At 46.5% G+C, this 19,696-nt stretch overlaps 1 protein-coding gene across 2 annotated transcripts in view; it reads right to left on the reverse strand.

Annotated features, from left to right (window-relative positions):
• Nucleotides 1-1,415: 1,415 nt before the first annotated feature.
• LOC144178964 (uncharacterized) overlaps nucleotides 1,416-19,696 on the reverse strand; it is a 29,862-nt gene continuing 11,581 nt past the window's right edge. For both annotated transcript variants that reach the window (XM_077707113.1, XM_077707114.1), the window contains exons 3-7: nucleotides 15,147-15,229; nucleotides 8,788-8,951; nucleotides 4,972-5,030; nucleotides 4,061-4,126; nucleotides 1,416-1,757 (exon numbers count right to left, since the gene is read on the reverse strand). In XM_077707113.1, coding sequence (XP_077563239.1) covers nucleotides 1,636-1,757; nucleotides 4,061-4,126; nucleotides 4,972-5,030; nucleotides 8,788-8,951; nucleotides 15,147-15,227 — 492 coding nt within the window. In that variant the 5' untranslated portion in view covers nucleotides 15,228-15,229 and the 3' untranslated portion in view covers nucleotides 1,416-1,635. The remainder of the gene's footprint in view (nucleotides 1,758-4,060; nucleotides 4,127-4,971; nucleotides 5,031-8,787; nucleotides 8,952-15,146; nucleotides 15,230-19,696) is intronic.

Raw genomic sequence — 19,696 nt, forward strand, 5'->3', positions numbered from 1 at the left:
TTTCAATTGGTTTCCTCAACAGAAAACGAGTGTATAGCCGGTCTAGAGTGTATAGACGACAGAAAATCGTCGTTTTAATAGATTCAAAAGCTTCGCTGCAGCTTTTACATCGTTCGAAGCCCATGAAAAGGACTTGCAACGGTCATTACGGCATGTGCAACGTCTCAGCCCGAAGGTATATACCATCCGATTTCAGCGGCTGCTTTATCATTCCAGGCAATGAGGCCGGTCATCGATGACACGAGAAGCGATGTGCTCTGCTCCTAGGGTGAAAGTTTCCCACAATCTTCGCATCGTCTTCAGTCGAGCTCCCGTCGACCATTTCAAGTGGCGAGGTTAATAATATCACCATTGTGCAACAAGGGCGCTAGTAGAGCAGACGCATCTTTACTACGTGACATCCGAATACGTGAAGCGATAACTACGGCTTGGCTAGTCAGGACTGGCCTTGAGAACTCGCATCTGCGCTTCGCATGAGCGGTTGTATGACAGGTAGAACACTGCGCCATGTAATGCCCGGCAGGCCACTCTTCAGAGTGTACAACCTTGTTTTCAGCGATGCACCCGCCACGGTGGCTCAGTGGCTAAGGCGCTGCGCCGCTGAGCATGAGGTCCCGGTTTCTTTTCCCGGCCGCGGCGGCCGCTTTTCTGATGGAGGCGAAAAGCAAAAACGCCCGTGTGCACGAGATTTCGGCGCACGAAAAAGATCCCCAGGTGGTCAAAATTAATCCGGAGCCCTCCACTACGGCGCGCCTCATCGTCTGTGTTGCGTTGGCGCGTTAAACCCTACAATCAACCAATTGTTTTCAGCGATGCGGGATACAGCAACCTCACAGCACTCGGTGGAATACATTTTATTGGAAATTTTCATGGGATATTTCGAAAAGAGGCGTAGTTTTTCCTGTTTTTTGTGTGAGCAATGGATCAAACATGTCGGCAAAAATTTTCGCCGTTGATCACTGGATAGAAAGCGACAGGAAAACAAAGACAGAGAGCGTGTGGTCACGGGTGACGTCAGCCCAGCCGGCAGGAGAAGTGGCTGCGGTGGCGCTGCAGTCGCATGGCTGCCGACTCAGTAGGGAGCCGAGGCCAACGCACGTCGTATCGACGGGTCCCTTTCCTGTTTTACACGTTGTAAATTGAGTTTTCAGTGAATGAAGGTCCGAGTTTGCGACAAAGTAAAATGAAAGGGAAATAACGGCAGCGAAATGCCGTAGGTGGTAGACAATCAAAGCAACGACAGGCAGCCAAAGACGCTACGTGACCACTGTGAAGGGTAGAACGCAAATCATGATTTGTATGCTTATGTGAGGGGCGTGCGCGATGCGCCGTGAGGCTGTATTTAAAGCCGGAGCAAGGCGTGCGTATTGCGCGCACAGCCTCACGTTCGCGACGAAGATGGAGACATGCTGAGGCATTTTTATTGACCCACTAAAGGATCTTTTTTATAATCTGGAACTGTCTAGGTTGAACTTATCTTGCGGTCGCTTGATAAATTTTTAACTATGATGGTGGCGCTAGGGAGGAGAAGTTTCCAACATTTTTTGGCATGGCTATGCCCAGGTACGGCAACAATACACGATGCTCGGGTCTAGTATAATTTGTCCTTTCTTCTGCGAGCACATTGAGGAGACGTCATTGTACGTCCTTCAGGTTGCAGGGGTCGGTGCACACGGTCTGGCGAAGAGCCATGGCGTTCTCACACGTCTGGCTCGTGTCGTAGATCTTGAAGCTTTGGTGTCCGGTAGCGGTTATGACTGCGACAAATAGAAAAACAATACCAACCAAGCAAAATGAAGAAATAAAATAAAGAGTTAACGCAATTAGTTTTGTATTCAGGTGAGGCAAGCTGTGTGTACCAAGAAAAAACAAAAAAACAGTGTAAGACGTGGTATCAATTCAATTATAGCTGGATAAAGTATTGCTTATATTGTCACAAACTTTGGCTAGCTGCCCCAAAAAGCTGACACTCAGCAGAGTCGCATTACCAGCTACGTTCATTCCCTCTCTATCTGGGTATGCGCTGCTGTTGAAGGACGCTGAGGGATGACCGACGAAAAGGTGTTCCGTCAACATATCACCTACACCTTCCAACATACACCTTCCTTCCAACATCTATATCTGCGGGGTCATGTGATAATTTATTAAACATGTAAGGTCACAAGCGAACAGCTCGGTGGGCGAAAAAACGTGTTGATAATATTTCACCTTGAAATTGATTACATTAGACAGAAGTTAAGTGCGGCTTGAGATCACCTACACCGGGCAGTCGACCCCAAGGCCCCTTATTTACCCTTTCCACACTTAATGTTTTCTTCTTCCCCTGTACAAATATTCTCGCCCACTAGCGACTGTCCAGCCGACAATTTCCACCACCACATCCACAACTCTCTCGACATAAAGCTACCACCACCCGAAAACTGCAAAACAAAACGTACCCTCACAATATCATCCTTCCCGACACCTCTAACACCCAGTACACTGCTACGTGCCTACACTGCAAAGGCAAACTCTTTCACATAACACCTGCATGCTCGCACATATCAACTTTTCGCTTACTCCCTCATATTACACTACACCAACGGGTGGAGCTGCTGACCAGGCCGGCGCTAGCCGTCTAGCGTATGCTAGTGGAGAAGGCGCATTTCGCCAGCAAGCACCAAGGTGCCCTGGACTCTGAGGACAGCTACCACCGCAAGGATGCCCGAAGATCTCGCTTCCAGTAGCATGAAGTTTATTCGCTCATTCGAATTACCCTGCACGTCAAGTTCATGTCTTCTCGTTTAAGGCGCCAAACTTAATCAGTCAAAAACGATGGTATTTTATTGGCACAGACGCGTCCCACAAAATATACTGGTACTGGGTTGTGACCATAACTGACGTTTCTGAGAATTCATAACATACGTTACTAAGAAAGTCCTCAATGCATGGCTAACGGATAGCTTGGAAAGAGCTCGTCTCGCGGTAAACGAAGAAATGTACGTGCACAGAAAAAGTCCAGGGACAAGTCACCGTTGGCTTCCATGAACCGCATGTGCGAATTTCCGTGAAGCTAAATTTGGCTGTTGATATCACAGAAGCGGTGGAAATCTTTGTGCTTAAGGTCTAGGAGGGCCCTTTGAGCCATTCTAATATTGGGCCCATATCACCTAGCATTGCATATTTGCGGAACAGAGTGCTGTAGGTGAAGCCGTTCCGCGGAAACCAAGATTCAGACATAAAATGAGAAGATCACCCAGACCTAATGCGACGTCGTATGTCACTTGCAACCGCTACGAAGCAAGGGGCCAGGCTAATTCAGCGTTCCTTAGTAATGATCTTGCTCTGGTCTGCATATTTTGCAGCGAGGGTATTTTGCATAAAATATATAGCCCGGCGAAACTTCCCTAAAATCTATGATCCCTCACTTGAAACAGTTAAAACGCGTTAGAACACAGTGATTTCTTCAGCGACACCGCACTCCTTCTCTTCCAAATTCACAAGCGTGCATTAGCTACTGCTTACGGCAGAGCCTGTTCAATTGTTACGTATTCTGTATCAGGGTGCCATCATGGTTAAACGCTTGCGATCTTGAGCACGGGTTTCACCCTCGTTACGGCATGGTTGGAATCCATCACGTTGTATCGATCACAGCTGACGCTAAGCGCAGAACTGCCTTTTCGTGATCGTCCTTAGAAGTTCGAACACGCATGTTTCCATAAGCGTGGTATGAAGGCAGACGCTCTCTATGCCCACTTCGACTCGTGACCTCGAGGAAGAGCGACTCTGCCTTATTACAAACGCGATGGTGGAATTTATAGGCGTTCCATGGAAACGTTACTACGAGTTATAACCAAGAGATTTGTCCAACATCGTCGCTGCTGAATTTGCCGGCGAACCTACCCGGTATTGCACGCCGTAATTCGCCATTCAACTCCTTTTGAGGGGCACCTTGGTGCAGATACTTTGGTAACGCTGCTGCGTCGGGCTGCTAAGTTTTTCGCGCAGACAGGCTGATTTCATCTGGGTCCAGCGTAATAGGTAACGCCCCAGAAACACCATAGTCTTGAAATGAACTTACTCTGCTTGAAATAGTACGCTTCTCCGTTGTACGGTGGTTGAAGGACGTAGAGTTCCGCCGTACGTTCTAGGCAAGCGAAGAGAAACAGTGAGACTTTTTAAGCGTGACCGGCTTTTTTACGGAATGTATATCTATAGGCAGATTAGGAAGCACGAACAACATAAAGCTCTGGACGAGAATAGCCGGCTTTTAGGATGCCAAGAGATGAACGTTTCAACGAAAAGGGCGGTGGTGACGACATTCTTAATGCCGGGATAACTTTTTATCCACTTCTTGTTTTTACTGAGCGCGATGTTTTGGATAGTTTTTACAACCAATGCAAGCAATCGTTTATTGAGCGGCCTCCTGATACTGGAACAGTTATATGTATTGAATTTCAGTCAATTTCAAGTTAATGGCAGAATTGCCTGTTGGATCTAATTCCACAGAAACCTCCGAGTTGCGCTTCCCATATCCAGTATTCAGGATACACGTTTAGGTCTATGTATTTCTCGAAAAAAGAGGGCTTAATTGCGACTACGCTTTTATCGAGCGTTGGGGGCAATCGTTAAAAGAACAAAAGCGATAAAACAAGCCCGTTTGAGGAAACCGCAGTTGCCAGCATGTTAAGAAAGTTTTGATTACTGCCAATAAACGACTAACGCAAACAAGTTTAGTTAAAGTATGCGTGTTGCCACCCCCACACTTTCGCAAGCGTGAGCAACATAACTTATCAGAATCATTAACCGTCGCTTGTAAAATCATCAGTGTTCGGAAGATGTATGCGTTAGGAGGAATAGTATCAGTACTTATGTGTGAGACTTCGGAAAAAATATACTGTGTAGAAAATGTCTTGGTACCTTTATTATTGGCTACAAAAGCCACACCAAACAATATCTACGTGGGTTACTCAAAACTAAACTATGACTTACTGTCATCCGCTAAAATTGCCATGTCCTTATCCGGCACGTACTCTGCAGTTCCACGAAACCTATGAACAATAAAAAGAAATTATATGGCGATCAAAGCTCTTTTCTGCTATAAAAAATGGTAGTTAAAAGCAACTTTGGGACACCCCTATATCCGTGGGTGGAATAGTCAACTGACACGCACTTTTCCCGATGAAGTTACTGTATACCTGTATGATAATTTCAATAACTACTTTTGTAGTACCCATGAGAGCCTTACTAACAGGTTTTCGTTCTCACATGGATATCCTGAGCGTTCGAGACAATACAGAGCTGAGTTGTATTTCCGTGACACCACAGGAGACGCCATTTTACAATTAGCCAGCGATTATCGGTGAACAAAGAAATTGGCCCCGATGGCACCCCATTGGTACATTTCAAAATGCAAGATTATAGTCCTTTCCGTTCAATTGTGACCCATTTTAATCATTAATTTTAGTAAGTTACCAGTCTATACACACTGAAACCAGCTAAAGTCGCACCCCTCTTAAAATCGGACTCTTCAAATGATTCATGCAGTGACAAGGCCATGCCTCTGCTAAGCGTGATCAACACACTTTTTGAGATAGTAATAGCAGTAAAGCTAGATACATTTCATCACGCCAATCAACACATTTTTTTCTTCAACAGCGCGTATTGTTTCACCTGCACTCTTCCGCAAATCTGTTTGCCAACAATGCTCCCAGCAGGGCAATTACTGCGATCATAGCGGTCAAATATAGGCCAACGACGGCACCATAAGATATTAACTCGAAAAAGGTGGTCAGGGCAACGACATCGCGCAATGCCTGCGTGACGATATGCGCCGCGCGATATCACAACGCAGATCACATTTTTGAGACTCATCATACTTTGCGCCTCTTTATTTGCCGGACTTGCTCCAGAGAATGCCGCGATGTGTCATTTCGGTGCATTGTGGCAAAATAGAACCGCGGACATTTTTTTAAGAGTAGGTCTTCGCCCACAGTTGTAGCCCTCTTTTCAAATCGTTGACAGCAAGGACTCGCTGAACGAGCAGCCCAGATCACCGGCGCCCTCCAAGCGCTGGTCACCACTCGTCGTTGACCCAGCGGTTCCAGAATAAAGTTCTCTCTCTCTTTCTCTATCTCTCTTTCTCTCTCTCCGCTCTTGATAAACTTTAAACAATTGTCAGTGACTCACAGCAGCTATTATACAGCTTTTTGTCATCACTATAATAGAAAGTAAAAATTCGTAACTGAGAAACTGCAGCACTTTCACGTTCAGCGTTACCACATCCGAAGTGCCTCAGAAGCATGAGTTGGGTTGGGTAGGTAGCTAAAACGTCTTTTCAGAAAATATGAAAGTCGGTGGGTCGCCTCCTGAGTTCAGGAGTGCCCGCCTCCTCTGCTCGGTGGCCTGCTGCATCACGCTGCGCTGTCCCTGGAGGTCCAAGCTTGCTAACACACATTGCCACGGTTGAGGAGCAGGAATATGCAGAGGAAGGGGGAGTTGAGGGCCCAGGAAGGCCAGGTGGGATGTGGTGACAGGAGCTTGGCAGTCCGGGAGGTGATACCTTAAACGTAAGGGGAAGATGCGGTAGAGGATGGTGACGGATAGAGGACAGCGCTCGTGCGTGTTTACCACTTATTGAGTCCCAGTTTTCACGCTGGTTTTGAAGAAGTCATAATAATGTTAGAGTATCTGTCGTTTTGCAATCAATGGCAGACTACTGCGTATTCTTCGACAGAGAGGGCTTGGTGTAACGCAGGGTACGTTTGGCGAGCGTGACGGTAGTGCTATAGCATTCTGATGGACTAGGGGTGCATAACATGGACAGAAGCCGTTGTAGAACCCGAGTCAACTGGCCCTCTATAGTGAACACCCGGAAGCGAAGCTCACGGGCGCTCCTGCATGTGCTGCTTCGTTCCCGGATAGTGAGGCCCGTGCCTGGGTCTATACGGTGGTAAATGTGTGTTTTTTGAGTGATGGCTTGGGTCATTCAAAAAATAAGGGCGACCCCATCCCTCCTTTTAAAGACGATAGTCTTTCTTGGGCTACTTAAACCCAGAAATTTTGGTCTGTCTGTATGTCTGTATGTCTGTCCGTCTGTCCGTCTGTGACTCGATTCAGCCACCCGGTCAAAGCAAAAGAATGCCTGCACAATAGTCTTATATAGTCACAGCTAAATCTGCCCGTCTATGTCCGGTGTAATGTTCATACTTTTCAACATTGTTAAAGAAGAACAAGACATTACGCAAATATGAGACAACAAATCAATACAGAAGTGATATTTGCAGTGTTCCTTTATAAAAAATCAGACATGCTTGACTTTTCCGAAATTAAATACTTCAACTGAAGAAAAAGAATTCACTCCGCCGTCGCCTGCTGTCGCCCGCGCCACTACAGCTTCTGACGCCATTTTAAGAAATCAACCGGCAACAGTTACACAAGGTTCCACTACATAGGTTCCACGTTCTGCTTGCAACGCACGTAGAGTAGGGAAACGCGGATCTATAAACGTTGAAGTAGGGCGCCTCGATTAACGCGCATCTTCGCCGTACGGCAGCGTTCGCATCGAGACACCCGGTTTGGAGCAGTGGAACGCGGGAAATTTAAAATGATTTAAGCAAACCTTTGGCGTCTTTACCTTGGGAGGAGCGCGACGCAAGAGGAACAACATGAGAGGTGAGCGGGAAAGCGAAGGGAGGCATTTACTTCGCAAAAGCCGATAAAGACTATCGTCTTTTGACGGCATTTGCAACGAAAGGAGCAGATACGCGGCCAACTTTTTAGACACAACACGTCATGCTCGCGCAGAAAATGCAATTAACTTCATGGACAAATGGCAACACACGGAACATGCACGTTCAGGTTTATCTGTATAGAACCGGGAAGACGTAAAAAAAAAAAACTTTGTACCATTCGAGGGCATGTCAGTCACGGCAGAAATAATTTAAAGCTCTGTTCAAGCAACGCAGCTGCAGAAAGTAACAAGATAGACGTCCTGTGGAGCCGGGGATAGAATGGGCACGCGTATAGCTCAACATGCTATTTGCGGCGTGCTATCAGCTAAGGTAGACGCGTGTGCCCTCCACTTACATATTTGCGGGAGCCGGGAAACATTTCCCGCCAGGGTAACAAATTGTTGCTGGCGGTATCGCCTGACTGGAGGTCACCAGGCGTCACACATACTTTTCTTCTTACAGTTTGACCCGAGCATTGCAATAAATGTGCACTTATTTGGGCAATTTGATTGCCTAAAATATTCGCGGGATGGAAAGCACCATGGCTTTATTGCTGCTACAAAAAAGGCAAATAAAGTAAAAGATAAATAGGAACTAATTATTTTTAAAGGCAATTGAAGTGAAATTACAATGTGATGAATGCGATAAAATGGCTTTACTGAATAATGCATTAAACCCCACTTATAACATTTGGAATCTTTGCACTTACGCCTCGGTGGTGGGTATACTAGAGCGGTAGAAAGGTGTTTATATTGGGGGCCTTGGGTACGTGCGTACGTACAAGAGCGCACACAAAGGTTTTACCGCAACGAAGCCTATGCTACCTTTTCATGACGAAAAAGTTAAGCTGGGCGTACCTGCCAAAGCTACACCCGAAACATAAGACACAACCACAGTCTTAATTAAAGCCATCTATCGTTCTTTTACACCCGACAAAATGTCTTACCCATAGAGGTTTACTTTTTCTCCTAAAGCAGCCGCTGACACCGTAATCGAACCCGATACTCCAAGTTCAGTAACACAGCATCTTCGGGAGATTAGCAAGCACGAAATGAATATTGTCCCCTCGACTCACGAGGTCTTTTCTTCCACTCCGGGCATGTTGAACTCAACGACACAGTCCGCCTTGTTCTCGCCCGCGCTGGTCCAGAGGATTCTCAGATCCTGGGCCGTGTCGGGCTCGAAGCTTGTGCCATTGCGGTAACATTGGTAGGTCAGCAACGGCTTGTTCTGAATTCTCTACAGAAAAAAAACATTTCACAAAACAGGGCTCACGACGTTCTTGCTTGTTCATGATTCGCCATCTCACCTTTCAAAGCGACACTGAAGTGAATTAGGGGAACGCCTGTTTGAGGCTCGAGTGCGTTTTTCAATGCATGTTACATCTTGTCTCATTATTCCGCTAAAGTCTGTAGCCTGGTCAAACTAAAAAAAAATGGTTGCAGCCTGCACTAGTGGTGCAAGGCTGGAGAAACAGCGGAGCTGGGGGTCGAGCTAGCTTCTTCCGGATTTTCCAAGTTTTGTTAGTTTTTGGTAGGCTTTTCAAAGTTTTGCTAGGTTTCGCGATGTTCTTGCTAGGCTATAGGCTAAGTTGATCAGGGGAGAGGTCAAGTTTAGCCGGATTTCACAAGGCGGTTCCGGTCGGTCCCCCACTCTGACAGCAAATGCCAGGGGGGAAGGAGCTAGGTCGACCACCACCTCCGCTGTTTCTCCAGCCTTCCAGTATTAAAGCAAGCTGCGCCAATTTTCTTGCGTTTTAGTCGCCCAAGAAACAAAATCACCTTTAAAATGGTATAGTAAGGGTTGCGAATATGCATATGCCCCAGGTGCTCGCATTGTAGCTTGCGCGAAAACCGGCTTCGCTGTTTTAATACCCTATCTGGGGTGGTACGCACTTTACAGGCAGCGCAGTTTTTAGGGCGCAGCCCTTTCGCGGCCGTCTGTGGGCTGAGCCGCGTTGTCATCGTAACCAAGTGAACGATGGCAAGACAGAATAGTGAAAGAAAGCAAAGGAGGAGAGTGTCGCGAAATTGTGAGGGGAGGGCGGTACGCCGTGGCGGCGCGAGTGCTCGCCGAAAGAGTGCGGTGGGGCAGGGGGGCGGTATGCTGTGCCCGCAAGAGACGTTCATCTACGCGACGCGAGCGAAAACGGGAGGGGGGCGTGCGCGTGACTATGATGTGCGTTCGCTTAAGACGCAGTTCGCGGTCCCTTCCTGAGACGCACTTCGCGCAGCCGACGCAGAGGCTCATCATCGCTGCCGTCGAGAGAACCCACGAGGGAGTGCTGCCTCAACGCAGTGCTGCTGCGCACAAATATTAAGTAGTATCGTAATCGCGAGCCAATTTTTTTCTTGATATATATTTTTAAAACGCCACCAGACCATGCTCAAGATTGGACAGCTCCGCTGGGAAATAAGAACCGGCTACTTTTCTTCAAACGACATCGAACGATGGTAGCGTTTCGGGTGCCTCTCGCTGCCTCCCCTTTACCTCCTCCCTGTTCTATACTCTCAGCAGCGTCCGCCTTCTCGCCGATCAAGTCGCCCTTCTGTGGTCCGTGGACGACAGGTGGGTGTTTCATATTTGGGTGACTGGTCCTCACTCGGGGGTGACCAAAAACCGACGAAGTGCCCGGGATTCAGTGATCCACTACGGAGCGGACCCACAGATTCGCCTGACAAAAGCACCAAATATTCACCGATTGCGTAGCCCAAAAAAACATACAAGAACTCCCTCTGCGGGTTGCTCAGGTGATGCGCAAAAGAAGAGAGAGAGGCAGAGAGGGGTCATTAATAAAGCTCGTGAGGTTGGCCTGGCAAAGGCGAGGCGGCTAGATTGCTACGCGTAAACGTAAGGAAAACGTAAAACAAAAAAGCGATTAATGTGATGAATATAATGGAGATAGTGATGATGATAAGCATCAACTTGAGGGGCATCCTTGCGTAGCGTTATTTGTAGACAGTGTTCCCATCATGTACTTCGCAGGAACGTCAGCAGAGCTTTTGTGCCTCGGGATGTGCGTTTGGGACTAGACTAAGACGTAACACGGCACTCAGATGCAATCTCACATACAGCTGCTGCTATGAGACACTATGAGGGACGGGCACTATGAGCGACGTTCTGGGAGGTGGAAATCGCGTATATTTACATATGAGGTTGTCCATGTTGTGATGTACATCACAAGAGTGAGCAGAAAAGAAATTGGCCCCAATTGGGGGAATGTGATGACAGGCACATATTTGCTCCATCGCAAAAGCATACTCGTGGTAGTGACCGCTTGTCATGTGTTATAAAATGAATGTCATTATATACAAGAACGAGCCATTTCCCTAACATTAACGTATGTTTACACATCATCGGATCAAGCAAATTGGGACGTCTGGGCAAGTAAAAACCCCGGACCATCCTCACTAACGTGAAGCCTGGGGAAGGCCGAAGCATGCAGTGTATAAGTGTATCCAAAGATTGTAAGTCCCTCTCTTGCCACACGGCGCGCGCTGATTGGGCGCCGGAGAAGCGCCGGTGGGAGGAGCAATCGCGTGCTCGCTGAGACGGTGGCGCCAGGTCTTGCCAGGTCTTATCAAAGACCCAAAAAAGTTCTGGATGCACATCACACGTAGAAGGAATCCTGTCACTAGAACAAAGAAAGACGGCACAGAAGTTACTGATTCCACCAGGATAGCAACAGCTTTTAATTATTTTTTTCGTCGGTTTTTCTTCGCAGCAACATCACAACAGAATCATTCGAAATAAAAGGCTTAGATCTACCTGATATAACAATAAGTGAAAAAGGAATTTTTTCGGCCCTACTAAATTTAGACACTAAAACGTCTGCGGTACCCGACGAAATTTTAAATGCCTTTCTTTTTAGGTACGCAAAATGGTGCAGCAAATTTCTTTTTAGAATATTTAATGAAAGTTTTGGCCGAACCGAAATACCGAAGGAATGTAAGACGGCGAAGGTTAAACCCATCCACAAATCTAGTGACAAACTTTAGCCATCCAATTATAGACCCATTTCTTTGCTATGCACTTGTGGCAAAATACTGGAGCACTTTCTTTTCCGCCACGTAAGCTCATTCTTAGAGACTAACAACTTTTTTTCACCGTCAGCATTGGTTCCGGCGTGGACTATCAAGGACGACACAGCTGATCGTCAAAACTAATGAAATCTTCACTTGACTCGATAACGGCGGACAGGTTGCCGTTATTTTTTTATTTACCAAGCCCGTCGATCAGGTTTCTCACGTTCATCTAAAACTAAACTGCGCCAAATATAACGCAACCCAAAAATAACCCAGTAGCTGGATTGCTGTGTTTCTGAACGACACCAATTTGTTAACATAGGCAACTCCAATTCCACATTGACTGGAGTACTCTCGGGCGTGCCGCAGGGTTCTGTCCTTGGGCCGCTTCTATTTGTCATTTTTTTAGATAATTTGTCGTTTTAATGTCCTTTGCGGTGCCGCTTTTTTGTGGGTGACTGCGTAGATTACCATGGTGTCCGATCACCTGACGATCACCAACTGAGAGATACGTATCTTCTCGCGGTTGAAAACTGATGGTTGAAAACGTATCTTCTCGCGGTTGAAAACACGTTGGAAAATGACCCTAAACAGTTCAAAATGCATTACAATGACCATAACTAGTAAAAAGAGCTCGCTACGGCATGTCTACAAAATAAATGACAATCCAATCAAACAGGTTACTAAGTGCAAATACTAGGCCTTCTTATATCACCTAATCTATCTTGGAATTCCCACATCACCAACATGGTCTCGGTGGCATCGCGAGGGTTATGGTTTGTAAAACGGCGATTAAAGCACTGCACTAGCAAGACAAAACTCGTTGCCTACAAACACCTGGTACTCCCAATATAGGAATATGCTGACACCATCTGGGACCCGCACAAAAAAAATACACCGCTTGTATAGAGTATGTTCAGAACAAAGCGCTAATATTTATCTATCACGCATACGGGAGGCACCCGCTTGTATAGAGTATGTTCAGAACAAAGCGCTAATATTTATCTATCACGCATACGGGAGGCACGTTTCTATCGCGGAATTACGCAACAGGTCTGAGCTCCCAACGCTTAAATCACGTAACAAAGTTCACCGCCTCAAAACCCTGTTCATCACTGTCAGCGGGCACACTAGACTAAAGTATCATGACTATGTACAGTATAACACAGCGCGTGAGACATGAAGAAAGCATGATAAGACAATTCTGGAGAATTCTGGTTCCTCGTAGTAAAACAAACGCCAACCGTTTCTCTTTTTCTCCAAGGACGATAAGGGACTGGAACGATGTTTCGTACGACGTTGTAAATGCGTCATCCTTGGATTTTTTTTTTGCGACGCTCGGCTCTAATCCTTGAACACACAACTCAACCTGCATGCCTTATCTCAAACCCGACAACTGCTGCGCTATGGTTCCGTACAGCGGAGTGTTGTTGAACCATTCAATATTATGTATTTACACGTGTTGGCTGTGGCCTCTGCTGTTTTTTCTGCTGTTGGGTTTCTCCTGTTCATGTATTTTTTGTGTTGACGCCAACAGGAGCAGTTATGGCCTATATATGACCTTATTGTCTTTTTTTGTTCCTTATAAGCTACAACTAGCGCTACGCCTGTCGTGCACTTTCTTCCAGTGTGTTTTTTGCCTTTTACATGCCCAATCATGCTGTCACCAACTTGTTCCTCACACATTACAGAAATCAGTGATATTTGTTTCTTTTTTTGTCACTGCTCCTTGAATTTTCTGCATATTTGTATTATATGTCCAATTTATTCCTTGTTCCTCCTCTGTGCTCGCAGTTTGAAAAATGCATTATTTCACTGCTCCGTACACTGCTGCTTTGGCAGCCAAATGACTGCTGGCAGTATTGAGCAAATAAAATAAAAATAAGTGCTAAGAAGTCGACTTTACAAGACAAAACCCAGCGTTTCAAATCAATTTCGAAGAAGGAATTTAACAAATGTTTGTTATTTATGCAATTAAATTGTGATTATTGCTGTGTTTAAAATAGTTTAATTCATGTTAGCTTATGTTGTGCCGATTCTATCCATTATACACTTGTTTTTTGACCATCGTCGACCATGACCATCAGAAAACAGCGACAGGTGACGCCGACAGCCTAGGTCTTTAAGGTGTTTCGTCCCTGTCGGTATGTACTTAGTGGCTGCTTTGCCGTGGGTAAAGTCACCGTGACATTAAATTGCGCCTCACGTTTAAGGGGCAGCACCGGAATACACAAACTTTACCCAACCTGGCAACCGAAGCTGTGTCCCAAGTGCAATCACCCTGTAACCGCACGGCAGCAGGTGCGACCAAATTTACAAACACCCTTTAATAGTGGAGCAGTGGAGTGAGGGACTGTGTAGTGCCGAGTACGACATGCAATTCCAAACGATTGGCAGAGCAGTCATTGGTGCCCTGAAAACTGCAGCCCCTGGACTTTCGCACCCACGACGTCGTAACTATCAGAGAATAATAAAACTTAATCTCTCTCTCTCTCTCTCTCTCTCTCTCTCTCTCTGCATCACCGAGGAAACTTCCCAATGCAGGTATCGCAGCTCATGGATGCGGTGCCGACGTCAACCACTAGAACACGTCGGCCATGTCAGCGGGGCAGCTCGTCTCTTTTCAGGGCCGTTTTCGAAACCCGTTTCCTGAACAAACAGTTGTATACATATTTTGTATTAATAGACCACTTTAGGCATGACCTGGTACTTTTGTTTTGCCTTTAATATCTTCTTTCTCGCTAAGCAGTCTTGAAACGCATGAAATTGTGCCGCAAGTGCGAGTAGTTGGAAATAGTGCCTGCGGATAAATGCTTCGAATTCACACACACTGAGATGGCCGAAGTGTTCTACAGCATCGGGAGCTTGAAACGGCTTAAAAAAGCTACGGAGAAATATCGAAGTTGAAAACAACTCAGGCATTGCCAAGCTGTGCTGCGCCCGTAAAATGAAACGCAGCATTTGTAGCAATACTGTTGCAACGATGTCGCAGTGCTTTCAATTCCGGCTTGATGCTGTTGGAATTATCATAAACATTGTTCTTCGCTATTTCATGCTTAGTGTTGTTCCCGCGGGCTGTTTACATAAGTTAAACGCGTTCCAGATTCGTGAAACTCCATCCGGCGGATTTACCCATGTCACGTCCCAGTCTCTGTTTAAAGATACGAAGAGCTAATTAGGATGAAAATGGGAGTTTTTGATATAGTTTTCGTTTGATAAAAATGCCGATAGATCTTCCGGACAAACTCAGGACATAGCCAAGACATCTTGGACTTAAGCTTCCGAAGCTATTCCCTCTGTTAAGAATTTAGCCTACACGGGGGAGACTCTAACCTGAGGAAGTTGTCGAGCAGCGCTAAATAATTCCCCTCAGTATGCCCTTAAATATAACTCTCCTGCTTTTACTTACCTGAAAGAATTCTTGCAATGGAGTAGCAGATGCTCCGAGCGTCGTCAGGACCAGTAAAAAGGCAAACACTGTCGAGCTCATTTCTGCACGAACAACACAAGAACAACTTCAAGAACAACACGCACGCTACAGCACGAGAACGGAACTCCGTTCACACCTTTTATGCCTCACGTAAATTCGTGGGGAGGGGTGGGGGTGGGGAGGCTATACGATCAGAAGTTCTGCAGGGCTGTGAAGCGATGACTAAGAAAGGGCTGAAGATTGATTTAGCCTGCATCCTGTGGACACCCAGCCACACCTCACTCCCTGGGAACGAAGTCTTTACCCGGGCACTCCCAGACGAGGCCGACCGCCCCGACCTTGGCTGCGGTCTACCTGCTCTGTCCCCCTCCCCAAAACCTACTCAGACATCCTGTACCAGTGACTTTATGTACCACTACAGGGCCTGCCGACGCACCTATCCCCCACTTCTTGCTGTGCGCTTCCGACGCTCGCATATGGCGAAGACTTTAAACCACACAAACCACAACCATGTCTCCCTACACCGCATCTCCCCGTCTCCTCTGCACCCAACTTCACCTGCCGAAACACTCCTAACGCCTCCCCGCACCTTGTGCGGATGTGCCCACTGAACCCCGAACTACCCGCCCCGGGCACCTGGACGCGTGTGGCGCCACCCTGCGGCGCTCCCCTCGTTGCTGGAATGGCCCGGCGCATTGGGGAACGCAGCCTCCCGTTGTTTTTGTCGTGTTTGCGTCGACGTTCGTGATGTTTAGGTGTTGAGCGGATATATCGGCTGAAACGAAGTTTGGCAGACTAACACCTACTTAAGTTCTTAGAACACTTCTAAGGTTGAGCAAACACGCTTCATCGGCATGGGCAGTTCTAACTTTTGCGGTCCTGTTCACCTTGCTCCACACGCGGTGAGCACGATTAAAAGTGTTAGCATTAGTATTCATTTGTACCGGTTTCGATCACTACGACTCGGCATGAGCCTTAACGGTGGGATACCTCGGTACAGTTTGGTTTGAAGAGGGGCACTTACTTACGTATTAGATTACTTTTTGGCCGAAAAAACGTGTTCGTTTAAAACGTTTTTCTGTAAGCATACGCTTTGTGCGTTCAGCCTGGGAGCTGAAGCCACACTTCCGTGTTTGTAGTGGTCATTATTGAGAAAAGCAGTGATCGACTCACATCCCAATCTACAGCCCCAGATTTTCACACCTGTGTGACATAAAATGTGGGGCACCGATAAACGGCAAAGGGGTTATAAATTGGGACAGAGCGTGTCAACTAACGTTAACATGTGTTTTTAATGCGCAAACATTTTTTTTCCAGGTGCCGCAACGTTTACTGTGTAATGCCTCGTCAAGACATTTATGCCGATGTCATGAAACTAAATAAACAAGTGGCAGTAAAAAACGATATTACAAAGTTATACTCAATTCTACTCATTCATGTGCGTGTCCAGAAACCAACAAACAATAAAAAAGAGCTGAAAATAACTGACGAAATCGCAAAGGTTTGTTTGCATTCCGGGGCATGACGTGATTAACGCAACAAAAAAATCGAAAAAACACGCTGTTTGGGTTGTCGAGTGCAGTGTCACCAAAAAAACTCAGGGTTTGTGAAATGGAGAAGCCGCGTAGAATTTTTGCGTATCAACAGGCAATTCTCAAAGTTTCTGCAGCTTTTTTTGTGCGGAGCGCTTCAATTCCCCCTACAACTTGGGACATCGGTGTCAGTGCTGCGCAAGCGACGCCATTTCTGTTTATTCAGGCGTAGGTGGTAGATGCATGTGACAAAATGTGATCACAGCATTCAGATGTGTAACTAAAGGAACCTCTTTCGCACCCCACTGTCTCTGCCCTGATTTAGCCACGGAGTGCTTGTTTTTTCAAAGACCATGAACCAACTACCGGCAACCAAATCTTATTACAGGCATAAAGCTTTGGTTTTCCGCATGAAGCACTAACGTTTTACTGTCGTGCAGTATTTTGGAAACGCATCCCGGTGGCTAATGTACGCGTATGACCATGAAATTAACCCCTTTTCTACCAGTAATAAGGCTACGTGGCATCCTTCTTTGAGCACAGGCTTTCTATCACAGAAACAGGTATCAATTAGAAGGCGCCCCAGAACTTTGTACTTCACTAGTGCGCTACGCCGTTCGTTCATCGACTGTGAATGCCAGGGTCTAAGCGTGCTTGAATCGGCCGTTCACACTGGCTTTGCCGGTTAATTTAGCTCCAAAATGTTCATCGATGCACAAAACTGCACGCTTGCGACAATTAGGCATAAAAATTAGCTTTTTGTATTACAACGGCTGCACCAAGGAATGAACTTGCACTTCCAGTTCCACGTAGCTTAGCCCATTCAGTATCGTATGTAGTTTCATTTATTGAATACTGGCGCAAATCGTACACGTGGCGTGCCTTGTAACGGTTGTCTCCGCTCTCAAGACCAACCGATCTGAAGTATTCCTTGCGGTTATTTGCGCTTCGCAAGCCGCAACGCAGAATGACAGGTATAGCCACGCAGAAGCACGCCGCGCAGACCACCACCGCCATTCCACCGACGAGCGTTTCGCCACGGGCGGCGCTGTTCGCTGAAGCGACCGTGGTGCCATACGACGACCGCCCGGTTCCTATAGGGCGATGGGAGAGGTTGTTGCTCATTTCCCAACTCGCAGACAAGGGTGTTCTGATCTTCCGGGCAAATGCGGCGGCGACGGCGCGCGGCCTAGCGGACTAGGATGGCCCACTTCTCCTAATTCTTCTTTTTCCCCTCCCCTCAGCCATTTTATGAATACACATTTTGCAACAAGAACTCAGCATATTTCGCGTGAGCTGCTATCTTGTAAACATAGGCTTTCAACCACTGTTTTGTTGCCATGAAAAAACCGTTCGTGTGTGTGTGTGTATTCATCCGACGGTAGGCTGACTTATGGCTAACATCTTGTTGCTTCAGACGCTACAATGTGCCTGAACTGCGCAACCGAAAGTAGTCCTCATCTTTGCCCCTAGTCTTTTAAATTATTTTTGGTTTCTAAATTATTGCTGTAATTGTTTTTTTTTTGGGGGGGGGGGGCAACAGCTTTCTTCTATTTACCAAAAATTTGTGTCTGGTTGCTCAGCTAAAAGCTGCAACAGGAGCTTGACGAGGCCCAGCAAACCGTTACATGGCAGTAACGACAATGACAACATCAAAGCTCTACGCGGTTTCGTGACATAAGAGAACATAATATACAGACACCCAGTATACGAAAATAACAAACAAAAATGTAAATCCTATTAAACCGTCTTTCAGTTCAATGGCAGGTTACATAAATCGGTCGGAAGGATTTGCTTTGGAGTGTAAATAATACAAAATCAATCCCAAACATCACAAGATGCAGACAAGGAATAAAAACCAAGCAGCACAAACATCTACAGCTTGCAGAGAAAAAAACAACCAAAAGTGAAACTTTCATGATAATTACCAGGTCACAAAATATTTTCGTAGTTCCCGAAAATTAAAGTTTGCCGTGTGATTATAGCTGTTTAGAAGGGACGGGAGATTGTGTTGTAGCGATTGTTATTTAAATTGGTTCGGAAATGCGGGATGAATCAAGAATCAGAACTGCGGGTGCTAGAAAGTTCTCGCTTTCTCGCAAAGAAGCCAGGCGAGTAATATAGTCTCTGTATTGGGGGAAGAAAATAAAAAGGAGCGCAAAATTTCATATCCGTTTATGTGGTCTACCTTCACAATGTTGTAAATGGGAAACAAATTTCTTGTTGGGCATGGATAAGGCACATTGGCGATTAAATGGATGATCTTTTTTTGGAACAGTGAAAATTTCATGAGGTTTGTTTTCGTTGTGCTAGACCAAATTAAACTACAATAATTGATGTGCGACGCAAAAAGGGCGTAGTATACGTGAAGTTTAACCCTTCTTGGGAGCAGCGCACGACAGCGAAACAGCGCTCCAGTCGTGGCGGAAAGTTTTTAGATGCGAAGGCATCTCATTCACTCGCCTTGTCCCTGCATCCGGCGCCGTCGTCGTTGTCGGCTTCCACCCCTCCCCCATTCTTCTCGCCGCGCCAGCTTCGCTCTCCGCCGCTCACCCCTTTTCCTCTCCGATAGCGGACAGTCTCTCGCGAGGGGCATTGAATTGGATTCGATTGGATTAGCTTGGATTGGTTTGGCTTGACTTGGCTTGGATTAGATTTGGATTGGATTGTATTAAAGTGGATTGTGTTGGATTGTGTTGCGTCATAGCCGCGGCAGACGCACTGGCGCCGGCACGTCCCCTCACCGTTATGCGCGCTATAAAACGCGGTGCCTGTGCCGCTCCGCTCCATCGTTCCAGCGCCGTTCCTCCGCTGTCCAACGCTGCAACGTGAACCCCCTATGCGCCGCATCTACACAGGGGTTCCCGCGAGGGGAGGTGGGAGTTTTTTTTACATATGCCGTCTACATGAGCATCCCAACTAAGGTGAGCAGAAAAAATGACGCCAATAATTTTATGCTGAGACACTAAGACAACTTTCTTACCTGCATATATATGC

This window comes from Haemaphysalis longicornis, unplaced genomic scaffold (assembly GCF_048455015.1).
Source record: "Haemaphysalis longicornis isolate Haplotype H1 unplaced genomic scaffold, Haemaphysalis longicornis Haplotype H1 scaffold_4, whole genome shotgun sequence".
NCBI classification, from domain to species: Eukaryota; Metazoa; Arthropoda; class Arachnida; order Ixodida; family Ixodidae; genus Haemaphysalis; species Haemaphysalis longicornis.